At 39.6% G+C, this 14621-nt stretch overlaps 1 protein-coding gene across 2 annotated transcripts in view; it reads left to right on the top strand.

Annotated features, from left to right (window-relative positions):
• Window positions 1-14621, top strand: part of LMTK2 (lemur tyrosine kinase 2) — an 89669-nt gene that overhangs the window by 14989 nt on the left and 60059 nt on the right. For both annotated transcript variants that reach the window (XM_077828079.1, XM_077828078.1), the window contains exons 2-3: window positions 8139-8263; window positions 9303-9447. In XM_077828079.1, coding sequence (XP_077684205.1) covers window positions 8139-8263; window positions 9303-9447 — 270 coding nt within the window. The remainder of the gene's footprint in view (window positions 1-8138; window positions 8264-9302; window positions 9448-14621) is intronic.

Raw genomic sequence — 14621 nt, 5'->3', positions numbered from 1 at the left:
GAATTAGTACAATATTTTTAAAAGCCTGTAGTATCTTCAAAAAAAAAAAAAAAAAGACAAATTAACTCAATTTCTTAGGCTTTCCTAAGCTTGGTTACTAGTCGACTAGGGTGGTTTTATAGATGTCAGTTTTGATCTAAATGGTATTATATAATAATCTTAATCTGCGGTATTCCAGCTGTCCTTCCCTAGCCCATTCCATTATTTTTGTGTATTACAATGGTTCCTTAGTATTAAAAGTGAATGGGAAGTTAATTTAGCAGTCACTCAAGACTTCCAAATAGACATTAATATTTTCTAATTGAAAATATGTTCTCCTGACCAAATCAGGTATTCCCTTGCTGCATATGCAAGGTCAGAAAAGTCGTAGAATCATTATGTATTGATGTGTTGGACCAGAAAGGGAAAGTTGACAGGGGGGCAACAAAAGGAAATGTTGAATCATTTTGTGCCTTGGAGTACTGACATTCTGCAGCAAAACACTGGCAGAACTGGTGAGTCTGCAACTGAGAGGATCCATTGGCTTTAACCCCTTTGTTTGGAGGAACGCAGCAGGCATTAACATGCTCTCCTGTTGGGTTTGGGTTGGGAAGCAGATTACACCACCTCCAAACCCCTGCCTAAATTTACTGCAGAGAGCTCACTTATTCACGTTGACTAGGTTTCCTGGGATGGAGAATTCCTTTAAATGTTCACAAAGGAGCCAATAGTTTTAAAAACTGTAAGGTGAAAAAGACTGGTACAAGATGCATCCCTTCAGCAGCACCACAGACCACGTTCAGGTTAAGGAACTGAACCTCTCTTGGTAGTGATGTTACTCTAACATAATTCCTACTCTACTCAGCTTGCCTTGCCATCCTTGTCACCCAACCTACCTTTTCTTCATTTCTCAACACTGTGCTCCTACTCAAACACACTACTTCTACCCCATCCCACAATCATGCTCCTCCCGATTCCCTAGTTGACAGCCCCTACATACACACATTCACACTGCACTTGTCTGGACACTCAAATAGTACTGTTTATTTGTACTGTGGTAGTACCCCACCATGGTCCAAAACCCTATTGTGCTCGGCTTTGTATTTAATAGTCCCAGAACAAAAAGAGGGTTCCTGTCCTAAAGAGTTTATAGTATAAGTAGAATCTTGGGTGCTAACTTTTCACAAATAAAGTAAGGAATGACCAGGTTAAGGTAGAAGAGGTGTGTAGTGCTCCATAACTCTTAATTATACACTAACATAGAGTCCATAATTCTGAGTTAAAACTGCACTCTAATCTTTTACAGCAATATTACTGGTCTTCATATTAGGGCTGTCAAGCGATTTAAAAAAAATTAATAGCGATTAATCGTGTGATTAATTGTGCTGTTAATAATATAATACCATTTATTTAAATATTTTTGGATGTTTTCCACATTTTCAAATATATTCGGTTATAACACAAAATACAAAGTATACATTGCTCACTTTATATTTATTTTGATTACGAATATTTGCACCTAATACAAGTACTGTAGTTCAGTCTCTTTATCATGAAAGATGAATTTACAAATGTAGAATTATGTACAAAAAAATAACTGCAATGTACAACTTTAGAGCCTACAAGTCCATTCAGTACTATTTCTTGTTCAGCCAATCACTCAGACAAACAAGTTTGTTTACATTTGCAGGAGATAATGCTGCCCGCTTTTTTACAATGTCATCTGAAAGTGAGAACAGACATTCACATGGCACGGTTGTAGCCAGCGTTGTAAGATATTTATGTGCTAGATGCTCTAAAGATTCATATATCCCCTCGTGCTTCGACCACCATTCCAGAGGACATTCATGCTGATAACGGGTTCTGCTTGATAATGATCCAAAGCAGTGCAGACTGTTGCATGTTCATTTTCATCATTTGAGTCCAATACCACTGGCAGAAGGTTGATTTTCTTTTTTTGGTGGTTCAAGTTGTGGTTGTTTCTGCATTGGAGTGTTGCTCTTTTAAGACTTCTGAAAGCATGTTCCACACCTCGTCCCTCTCAGATTTTGGAAGGCACTTCAGATTCTTAAACCTTAGGTCAAGTGCTCTAGCTATCTTTAGAAATCTCACATTGGTACCTTCTTTGCCTTTTGTCAGATCTGCAGTGAAAGTGTTCTTGAAATGAACAACATGTGCTGGGTCATCATCCAAAACTGCTGTAATATATGGCAGAATGCTGGTAAAACGCAGAGCAGGAGACATACAATTCTCCCCCAAGGAGTTCGGTCAAAATTTTAATTAACACACTTTTTAATGAGCATCATCAGTATGGAAGCATGTCCTCTGGAATGGTGGCTGAAGCATGAAGGGGCATACGAATGTTTAGCATATCTGGCACGTAAAATACCTTGTAACACTGGCTATAAAAGCACTATGTGAATCCAGGTTCTCACTTTCAGGTGACATTGTAAATAAAAAAGCGGGCAGCATTATCTCCCGTAAATGTAAACAAACTTGTTTGACTTAGTGATTGGCTGAACAAGAAATAGGACTGAGTGGACTTGTAGGCTCTAAAGTTTAACATTTTTTGTTTTTGAGTGCTGTTATGTAACCAAAAAAAGTCTACATTTGTAAGTGGCACTTTGACGATAAAGAGATTTGAACTACAGTACTTGTTTGAGGTGAATTAAAAAATACTATATATTTTGTTTCTTTTACAGTACAAATATTTGTAATAAAAATAATAGTGAGAACTGTACACTTTATTTTGTGCTGTAATTGAAATCAATATAATTGCAAATGTATAAGAAAAACATTTGCAAATGTTGAATAAATTTCAGTTGGTATTCTATTATTGTTTAACAGTGCGATTAAAACTGCAATTACTCGCGATTAATGTTTTTGAGTTAATCGCATGAGTTAACTGCGATTAATTGACAGCTCTACTTCCTTTCCTCCCCAAAACAACCCTTCCTCACATTTTTATAAGGGTTTTCATTACATGTACTTTGGTGCGCATGCAAAGTCCTTGCCTTGCTCTTATAATTGACCATTCATCTGCAACCTGAAAGACTGTATGTCTTGACATTTTGGATTGTAACAACTCCCAGATTTATCCTTCGGATTTATGGTCAATTATGCCAGCTCTCATGCTCATGTTTGTATTTCCGTAACCTTTTTACAGTGTTTTGAATAACTTGTGTTCATGAATGTGAGACATGACAAGGGGTAGCATTCTTGTTTACAGTGTTGTAGCTGTGTTGGTCCATATCATGAAAGAAAACCTGCACAATGCTTTAAAAAGCTTAAAAGCATAACTTTGCTGGCCACTAAAAGTCATGGATTCAGTAAAAAGACATTGGATTTATGGCTCAGTAGAACAATATGTAAATCACTAATGCTCCTTTGTCTTATGACTGTGAGGTATTAACTGCCCGCTTCACCTTTAATGGTCTCTTGCAACATGTGTTAACTCAGGGGTACGCAACCTATGGCACGCATGCCAAAGGCAGCATGAGAGCTGATTTTCAGTGGCACTCACACTGGGTCCTGGCCACCGGTCCGGGGGGGCTCTGCATTTTAATTTAATTTTAAATGAAGCTTCTTAAACATTTTAAAAACCTTATTTACTTTATATACAACAATAGTTTAGTTATAGATTAAAGACTTTATTGAAAGAGACCTTCTAAAAATGTTAAAATGTATTACTGGCATGCGAAACCTTAAATTAGCGTGAATAAATGAAGACTCAGCACACCACTTCCGAAAGGTTGCCGTCCCCTTTGTTAACTCCTTTGCTTAATGGTTTGTTCCACCTTGTATATAGCTGTGGCACTCCGAGTACCTTTCCAATACTTGAAGAGCTTTGTGTAAGCTCAAAAGCTTGTCTGTTTTGCCAACAGAAGTTGGTCCAATAAAAGATTACATCATCCATCTTGTCTCTCATAAGGGCTAGCATTGGGAATAGAAAAGCAGTGTTCTGTACCAGCTTTCCCACATAACTGTCATCTTCTAGCTATAGATATTTCCTGGGCTTGTTCATTCAAGATAAATTAGTTCTCAGTTGTCACAAATTATAAGACTTCTAAGCAAGTTTGACCTACATTGAAATAACTTTTGCAGACCTGAATTCTGTCTATTGCACTTGTCCACTAGCCTGGTTTTTATATTGCCCTTCTGTCCCCCTTTTGGCTCTGTCCTCTTCACTCTTGCTCTGTTTTGCAGCGGCATTGGCTCCCAGCAGTCTTCCATAGTCATCTCTATCATGTCTATGTTGTCCTATGTGCTCTTAAGACTCTTCTGATATTTACTGGATTGGATTTATGGAACTGAATTAATCGTTCTCCCGAAGTTCTCCCTTATTATATCATTTTCAACATCTTTATTAGTCTCCCTTTCCACATGTCAGCAAGCTTGCTGTTATATTTGGCTCCTTTCTCTTGTTCCATCTCATAAACTTGATCACTGAATTCTGTCAGTTTTGTCCCTGAAGTTTAAGATGCTCTCATTCCTCTGTTCGCACTGTAAAAATCTTGTTCAGTCCTAAATCTTCCACTTAATTTCTTTGGCCTTCCTAACACTTGAATCACCTTCGGCTTCACTACAAAATGATTGAGTGTGATTGTAACATCATGTAATGCCAGTGGCTGAAGCAGGTTGGGGCAGTCCAGAGCGCACCTTCAGGAAGCGGTGAAGTTGATGTTCAAAGTTTACCGGGTTGATTTGCTTGCGGAACTGGTAGGGTCCTAGGTGCTCGTTATCCAGCTTATGTGCAAGCAATTCATTTTGAGTTATTTGACTGTTAGCCATACTTCAGCCCTACTGCAAATGTAGGGCCCTCCTGCTGGTGATAGTGATCATGGTGTTTGTATAGTGCCTTGGCTGCATCTGTTTTGTTTCAACTCTTCCTGTGTTTGATGAATATGACGACACAGATCTAAGGCAGTAGGAACTATGAATGCTGTGGATAGTGTGGGGTGGGAACAGAAGTGGAAGCCATAAGTGGCAAAATGTGGGTTCATCTTGGTCAAGGCGTGGTCTGCATTGTTGTATGTGAATTGTGCATATGGAAGCTGTAAAGCCCAGTAATTCTGGTAGTAATTTATGAAGAACTTAGGGTATAGGTCCAATTCCTGGTTCAGTCTTTCTGATTGACTGTTTATTTGTGGATGGTAGGCAGTTGGTGAATAGAGATGCACCTCCAGTAGGTGGCATGCCTCCTGCCAAACCCGAGTTATGAACTAGGATCCCCGGTCTGAAGTGGAAGGCTGTAGATCAAGGGTGGGGAACCTTTTTTCTATCGTGGGCCATTGAGCCACAGAAAAAATCAATTGCAGGCCACACACAAGTAAAAAACAAATTAAATTAATATATTTCTCTCTCTAAAAAGATAAAATAAACATTCAAATTGCCTGCTTTTTTTAGTATGATGGCTGAGGTTGCAAATTCAGTCAGATAGCAGTTTTTCACACTACAACCCTTGCAACCCGAACACCACCATAGGCACGCATAGGTGGCTTGGGGACACTACTGGCTGCTCCTCACTAGAGCACTGGAAGCACGTGAGGGCCGAGGACGAGGTATGCACTGCTGGGCTCCAGCACTGGCTATTGTAGGGTCATAACGCACTAGAGTGGCTGGAGGTTCACCTTGCCCCAGTGTTGCTGTTACAGCTGCTGTCTGCAGCTTACCTCCTTCCGGCTACTGTCATAGGTCTATATGTTTAGAAATACTTGCTGCAGGCTGGATGAAATTAAGCAATGGGCTGGATCCAGCCCGCAGGCTGTAGGTTCCCACCCCTGCCGTAGAGGGAGAACATGCATGATGAGGAGACTAGCAGTATCCTTGGCTGTGGGAAGAAGTGCCCCAGTAACAAAAGGCACTGCTTTTGTCAGTTGATCCATTACTGTCAATGTGGTTTGGTGTGTCTCAGGTTCTGTTAGCTTGATGACTAAGTCCGTTGTAATATTGGCCAAAGGCCTTGAGGGGGTCTTGGTGGGTGATTTGCTCCTAGGGACTCAGCATCCCCTTGGGCTCCTTTGATGCCATACGTATTGGGTCCATACCATTTTGGAGTAGGATGAGCTTAGGAGGAGACTGAGCAGTGTGAGCAAACTAATGCCCAGTGCCTGAAATGGGTTAGGGGCAGTCCAGAGCTGTGCTCAAGTGGTGAATGGGTGGTCTGGTATTCAGGAGGTGAACTGCTATTAGAAGCAGTATAGAGCTATGGTCTGAGTTCTTGTAGGGGAGTTTGTAGCTGGGAGATCCAGTGTGAAGGACTGGGTTGGCAGGATAAGTGGGCGAGGTCAGATGAGGCAGCAGAGCAACAAGGCCAGGTGGTCTAGGCAGCAACCAGTGGGCAAAAACATGTTGCTCAGACAGCTTCCTCTTCCTGTTGGGGTCTTTATATAGTCCAGGTATCCAATGGGAATGCTGCCTGTCCACCCAATCAGGGGTTTGGGGTGTAATTCCTTTGGAACTGTAGATCCTTAGCACTAATGCTGCTGGTTGGGGCAGAGGCTCAGCATTACTGCCATGGCACAGAGGCTGGGAATGTGCTTTAGGTACCCAGCAGGCCTGAATTCAATACTGGGGTCCTGTTACAGCAGGCACCCTCTCTGAAAATCCCTTCACTGGCTTTCTGGCTTCCCAAATAAAATTCAGACTCCTCATTCTTGCCTTGAAAGTAACCCTCAACTTAAATCTTCTTACTTCCATGATTACTTGTTTGTTTATTTTTACTTAGGCCCACTAGTTTCCCCTTCACACAATCCAAACCATCTCTTTTTGTATGTCTGCCTCTTTTCCTTCTTTCATACGTGGAACTGACTCATCTAGTCAAACACACCTCCCTTTTAAATACTCATTAAAAAGTATTGCAAACTAGTTTGTTACGTATGTGTATATATAGCTTCATATTTCTTTTAAAAATAAATTCTCATTCTGAAGATAAAAAGAAAAGGAGTACTTGTGGCACCTTAGAGACTAACCAATTTATTTGAGCATAAGCTTTCGTGAGCTACAGCTCACTTCATCGGATGCATACTGTGGAAACTGCAGAAGACATTATATACACAGAGAGCATGAAACAATACCTCCTCCCACCCCAGCAGGAGAGTGGGGTGGGAGGAGGTATTGTTTCATGGTCTCTGTGTATATAATGTCTTCTGCAGTTTCCACAGTATGCATCCGATGAAGACATTATATACACAGAGACCATGAAACAATACCTCCTCCCACCCCACTCTCCTGCTGGGGTGGGAGGAGGTATTGTTTCATGCTCTCTGTGTATATAATGTCTTCTGCAGTTTCCACAGTATGCATCCGATGAAGTGAGCTGTAGCTCACGAAAGCTTATGCTCAAATAAATTGGTTAGTCTTTAAGGTGCCACAAGTACTCCTTTTCTTTTTGCGAATACAGACTAACACGGCTGTTACTCTGAAACCTGTCATTCTGAAGATGTATGTCTTGGCATCCTCCCAATTAACTATATGAACATGTCTGTCTTTGCCCTGGTTCTCACTCCTTGTCCCTCCCTGTGTTGTCCTCTTAATGCAGCTATTCTGGCAAGGACTTAATTTGTTTGTTTGGTAAAAGGTCATGCAAATCTGTGACTATGTACGTGATAACCCAGTTTATCTATATGCAGTATTTTTGGACATTTTTCATAACGTCCCTAGTAAAAAGCAGTTGATCCTAATCTATTATACATGTGCAATGCTGCAAAGGCAGGTGCAAAAACTTCTAGGTATTTGCCAATATGTCATATTTCTCCACAAGCCACGCTTAATTCTGTGGATGTGAACAGGAATTATCAGAAGCACTGAGGGTATGTCTACACTGCAATTGAATAACTGTGCTGACCCGGGCAATAGGGGTATAAAATTGCAGTATGGGTTTTCGGGCTTGAGACGAACCTCCGAAATCCCACAAGAAGAGAGGGTCCTGGAGCTTGGGCTCCAGCCCGGGCCCAAATGTCTATACTAGTTTTACAGCCCCACAAGCCCGAATCAGCTGATGGGTCAGCCATAGGTGTTTAATTGCAGCATAGACATATACCCTAAAATCCATTTATGTCTTGCAAAGTAAATAGTGATAGGCAGTGTATGTTTTAAAGAGTTTTAAACTTTAAGACTTAAATAAATTTATTTAAAACTGCATATGTGTTTATTTCTAGGGGAAACAGCTGCAGATGAAGTTTCTTCCTCTCTTGTGGCTTTGGCTGCATGTAGTTTAGTAGTCCTGGTAATACTGCTTGTGAACTGTGTGTCCTGCTGTAAAGATCCAGAGATAGACTTCAAGGTAAGCATTGAAATTAAAAATAATACAAAAGTAATCTGGGATGGATAGTGATATAACTAACGTACAAATGATTCAGAATATCACTCTACAGTGGATGTGATTTAAACATTTTTCCTCTCCTGAAAGGGCCAAATTCTGCACTTGCTTAGATGCTATGCAGTACCACTGAACACAAATAAGTGCAGAACTTGGCCCAGAGTGCATACTACAGCAAGTTACTTGTAATTTACAACAGTAAAAAGTTTATCTTAAGTATATATATTTGCTAATAATTTTACTAGTTGTTTAATGCTTTGCAAGACTACATGATAAAGCTCAGTTTTTCCTATATTGTCCTTGTTTTGTTTGTCTAATTGCCATTTTTACGTATTGACAGGATTACAGAACTTCTGTTAAGTCATTAGAAGGTACAGCCTAACAATAGCTAAACTCTACCTAGTGGAAAAATTCTGATTAGTATTCAAATATAGCTATCTTTGTGACCTCTGTGAATTTGGAATTACTTCGAATTACTGGAAGTGAAGCTTAGGCTCAGCTGCTTTGAGATAATGTAGATGTTCGATCAAGTTATTTACATCAACTGAGGCAACATCTTTTGAAATCTTTCTGTAATTTTTAGCATATCAGACTAGCAGTGCTTCTACCTCATAACACTGTGATTAAATGAAAAAAGAATGAAGTTATTGCTACTGATAGTTTTTGGAAATGCAGGACTTCTGGGAATCTTGTCTTCAAACAAGTCCTTTTTTAAAATGGAAGTGGTTTGTTGAAAAGAATAAATTTGTTCAACTACTAGAGAACGTGAAAAGACATTAGATCAAAATGATTTAAAAAAACCCCCCAAAAAAACACTTAAATATATTATAACACACATTGCAGTTGTCTCTTGATGGGGCCGTTTGTCACTCTGGAGCTGCTAATTCTGATGTCAAGTTTTCATGTTCAAATCTGATGCACTGTGAAAGAATATATTAGTCTTCCAGTTTGAAGGCAGGAAGATTCCTTGTATCGTGGTTTCCTAACATCTTTGCCCTTGCAGGAATTCGAAGATAATTTTGATGATGAAATAGATTTTACACCACCAGCAGAAGATACCCCATCTGTTCAGTCTCCAGCAGAAGTGTTTACTCTTTCAGTTCCGACCATTGCTTTACCAGCTCCATCCCAGTTTCAGCCAGCTGCAGGTGATGTGAACCTTTTCTTACTATGAAACTGAAGATGACCAAGTGATAGTCCTTTAGTATTCTAATATCTGAAATATAGTATTCATATGTACATCTTGTTTATACAGTATCTATTATACAAATCTATTGTTTATTTACTAAAGAGTTTACTGACTGAGTTTTACAAATAAACATTTGCCTAATCATTTTTATTGCAGCATAAGAACTTTATGAAATCCAGAAAAAAATTTTTTCTGTTAGATACAAAATAAAATGTATTCATATTCCCTCTCTTCAGAAATCAGCTATAAAATAGTTTTCAGACTCTAAATTTTCAAAAATGAGTACATAATAAATATTTAATAGATGACTTTTTCCACTCTTAAACTAATATTAAAAAAAGGACTATAAATTTTGCCTCTTAATAGTCGTGGTTCATGGACTGGGGTCTGTTCTCAATGAAGCTAGTAGAATTTTAGCCACTGACTTAAGTGGCAGCAAGATTGAGCTTCATTTTAGCAGATTTTGGGGGGATCTGAAACTTGTACCTGTAACCCTGTTTGTCACACCATTGGCTTATTTTTACTGAGAACATTTTTTGCCTCAGATTTGTGAGGATGATGCTGAAAAATTGAATCAGATTAATTTTTCCCCTGTGATTAAAAAGGTTTCATGTCTACTTCCAAAAAAAAAAAAGGCACAGTCCCCATATAGGAAACTATAGCTACCTTTAATTTAATTGCAGCATCTCAAATATTACACACAAATTACTATTTAATATAAAATATGGAATTACTATTTTCAGATGCATATAACACTTCTCATTTAATACAAAGAAATCTCTCTGGCAATACATCCTTAGCCAACTGCAAGTGTTCAGAGAGGAGACCCAAAGGAGACTTCAGTAACTGTCCAGAGTTTTAAAAAGAAAACCATTAACTAAAGTTTTGCTTAAGAAATACAGTATCTTATATTTCAGCAGTATGCATGCTGAATTTTCTATATATCTGCTACCTATTAATGTGGTCTTTCCAGGTTACCAATGATTCCATGAGACTGTCTAACTTTGCCACAAGAATTTTCTCTAGGCAAATGTATGAACTGGATTGCACCTTTAAAATGCTTGGAAGCTTTGAAGTTAATAGTGAGAATTATAAATCACAGTGATTTCAGGTGTCTTGTTACTCTCTTATCAGAAGATACCTATTTTTTATACAACTTTTTGAAGGCCATTGATCCAGACTATAAAGTAGACTAATACCTTTAGAGCATTTTGTATGGGGTAGGAATGGCTTAGAAATGTCTAGGAATTGTCATGTCCACTATGTATAAGCAATAATCAGTGTAATTTAAAGGTATTTGAGCCCATATGTTAAATCTGTAAGTACTGTAGGTACATTTGCATGATGTGCTATGAAATGATATACTTTTATTGTGGTTCACAAATCGGTGAACTCTAGGCCTTGATACAATGGAATATAACAGCTCCACAGGAACTGTCCTAGTCTGTCATGTCTGGAATTCACATGCTGAAGAAGGCTTAAAGACCCCTCCAAACCAGAGATCAATGGTGTCTGTGCTCAGTTCCTCAGGGTCCAATTATAAGATTTCTGGCAGTCAACCTCCCTCATCTGTGTATGTAAACCCATGCTTGAAAAATGTACTCAGCTACTGCTAGCTTGAGCACTAAGCCTACTGCCGTCCCCACAAGTTTATACCACCTTCAACTTAAAAGGAAAAAGCATTTGTATACTATGTATTAAAAAAAAAATCTTCCTGTTTATGTTTTTAAAAATATTACTACCAAGTCTGGCTAAAAAGTAGAAGAAAATTAATCCCTGTTCGGTGCAATTCAGTAAATATCTTTGTCAGATAGTGTTCAGTCAGGCCTACTTACTGTCACTATTGCATTTGCTTTTCCTCTTTTCCACTCCTGACTTCATGCCATTTTTTCTTTTTTTACATTAGATCATGGTGTATTTCTTTCCGAGTTGTTTTAGACATATTCCGGCCATTCTCACCACCCTTCTTTCTCAAAGTCGTGTTGTTTGTCTCTTCCCTTATATTTCTCTTATTTTATCACAAAATTTGTGTGTATCGTGTTCCTGTTTATCTTTATTTTATCAGTCATTTACACAGTCTCATGCCCTGCAGGCAGATGTCTGGCAGAAATTTCTAAGCCTTAATAGCTAAAAGACTAAATTTACTAGACACAGGCTAATATGAAAGGTGGGATTTGGGAGGGTCTTATGTCCAGAGACAATAGCAGGTAAAAAGTCAGTCCCACTCCTTAACATACTGTGAAAATCAGAAGGTGCTGGGACTCCTATTAGGGTTCTCTCTTTGGACCTTACTTGTGAGCCCAATCTTTATCTTTCTCCAGGTAGTAGGTTTTTATACACAAAGGCGCCCTTCAATTTCCTGTGCCTTCTCCCAGTTTCCTTTTACAAGGGTGAAGGAACACTGTTTGTTTCTCCTGACCTCAGCCTTCTAGTTACAATGAGAGGAGTCTCTGCTAGTCAATGCATCTCCCAGGCTCCATTTAAAAAAAAAAAAGTCTATATCTATGTCCATTTCTGGTGAACAGATCTACTGATTTCCTTTGCTGTTGCTCTTAGTTTTTCCCAACACCAGCAGAATGAAAATAACTATCAGTTTTTTACTGTTCATGAGATTCTGAAAATCAGCAGTGAAACCTGACAAGGCTAGTTAACTTTCATTCTTCTGCAGGTTGCAGAAAAATATGCGCAGCAATAGATGCTCTGGATCTGTCTGTAGAAGAAGACAGCATTATATCAGTTAGCCTTCCTAATATGGTCTTTGCAACCTTAAGGGCTTGAAACTTTTTTTGTGGGGGGGGGGAGAGGAAGCTTAGCTTTAGCAGAAGCTGATGGCACTCAGATTGAAAATGCTTGGGTCTCAGTGAGGAAACTTTTAAACCCTGTGTGGAACAACTTACTGCAGACACTCAATTCTCTCCCCCCCCGCCCCAAAATCCCAACAAACCAAAAATCTTAGACCTGGGAGGTGAAAGATCTAAAAAGCAGGAGACTTTCTGAAAGAGGCCTGTTCTCTCTTTATTGCCCTCTTTCTTCTGCCTATTTGCTGATATTTGCATTTTCCCCTCTTTTTGTGCTGTTTGTCTCTTTGTACCTGGGTTTTTGGTTTTTTTTCCTACTTTTTTTTAAAAACAAAGTTGAGAGCTGTAAAGGAAAACTGATTAGGATTAGTCAGCTGCTTCTTTAAGCTCTGCAGAACTGACTTTTAAGCAAAACTGACTACGATCACAAAATCTCAGCACTTGATTTAACGCTCCTCCCCCTCCCCCACACCTCTTTCCCAAAAGGGGAGACTGTCTGGTCACCCCAGCAGATTGCTGCCTCTCCCCAAGATTGTTTCCATTGCAAGACCTACACTACAAACTGTTACTGTTATAGCTGTATTGATTAGGATTGTGATGACTTACGATACCTGACTGACATAGTTGTGCTGAAAAAGCCCATGGTTTAGACAGGTATACTGGCAAAACTGTTCATTTTCAGATATAGGGTGTTTTGCTTTGGGGTGGGGAAGGAGGGCATGGAATAAGCTATACTGGTAAAGTACTCCTAGTGTAGACCTGGCCTACAGTGGCAAAAATGGGAGCTACCACTAGAGCAACTCATAGTAGCAGTGACAAAAGCTGTACCATACAGTAACTCCTTGCTTAACGTTGTAGTTATGTTCCTGAAAAATGCTACTTTAAGTGAAACGATGTTAAGCGAATCCAATTTCCCCATAAGAATTAATGTAAATGGGGAAGTTAAGTTCCAGGGAAATTTTTTTCATCAGACAAAAGACATTATATACATATACAGTATAAGTTTTAAATAATTGTAAACAAACTATTTAATACTGTACTCACCGATGATGATTGTGGGGCTTGGTTGAGGCAGTGCATAGTGGGGTTGGGGCGCGGGGGCTTGCCCCCACTCCGCCTGTCTGGCGCTCCTGCCAGGGAGCAGGGTTGGAGGCTTGCCCGCTCCCTGGCTTGAATGCTGGGCAGGCGGAGTGGAATAAGCCTCAGCGCCTTGACCCTGCTCCCCAGCTGGAATGCCAAGTGGGTGGAACGGGGCAAGCTCCCACTCCCTGACCCCACTCCCCAGCTGGAACGCCGGGTGGGTGGAATGGGGCAAGCCGCTGCTCCCCGACCCTGCTCTCCGGCAGGAGTGCCGGGCGGGTGGGTGGAGCGGGACGAGTGAAACAATCTTATAACAGAACGTTGCACAACTTTAAATGAGTGTGTTCTGTAATAGATCAGCAACCTAATAATGAAACAATGTTAACCGGGATTACTTTAAGTGAGGAGTTACTGTATTGGCAACAGGACTTAGGTCTCTTTACCACTGTGTTCTTTACCATTTAGATGACAGAATGGTTAAACACATCTGAGCCTTGTCTACCCTGCAATTTCTTGTTTCCACAAGTGGAGGTGCACTGGCAGTGAATTATGGGTATATTTTTGCCAGTATAGATAAGGGCTGAGGGTTTCAGATTTTCCAGCAGTTGGCCAAGGGGGATTTTCATTGAAGTACATTATTTTAAAAAGAGAATTTTCCGTCACATAGGTAGAGGCTGCAATTAGAGCAGCTGGGTCGGTGTGTAAAGAACTGGAGCTCTGCTGGTAAGGTGGCTAATCAGGGCTTGTAAAAGTAGTGAGTATTCCATGATTTGCTGTGGGCTTGTGTTCTGCCATTTATGTAGGATTCCTGTAAACAGTGATTTAATAGATTCCATGACTGTCTAATGCAGATATATTTACAGAACCAAATGCAAACTCAGCTGTTTTGACTTTCTTTCTTTTATTGGTTTGCAGTATATCTGGATGTGTTGAAAGCTAAAGTTTACACGCCATTCTTAACTTGCATTACTGTGCAAAGGTATTTTGGTGGTCTTGGATCAGTTTCTAGTTGAATCTGTTTAAAAGCCTAAACAAGTTGAGAAGTGTCAGCCTTGGCTTTCGTTCATCTGTTCTTAGGTTAGCCTTGTTTTAATACTTTGTCATTGTATATGTTTAACTATGTTTTCTGCTGCTTAGCTTAATATGTGCATTGTATTGTAGTGTACTCTAAGTAGTAGTGTAAGAACTAATTTTTTTTAGCATTTTAAGGTCATGCATTATTTCTTCAACAGTAGCATAGGTAATTTTGGCCATT

The sequence above is a fragment of the Eretmochelys imbricata genome, chromosome 10, assembly GCF_965152235.1.
Source record: "Eretmochelys imbricata isolate rEreImb1 chromosome 10, rEreImb1.hap1, whole genome shotgun sequence".
In the NCBI taxonomy this organism is placed as follows: domain Eukaryota; kingdom Metazoa; phylum Chordata; order Testudines; family Cheloniidae; genus Eretmochelys; species Eretmochelys imbricata.
Note: the sequence above shows the minus strand (reverse complement) of the source record. Positions and strands in the feature narration are given on the sequence as shown.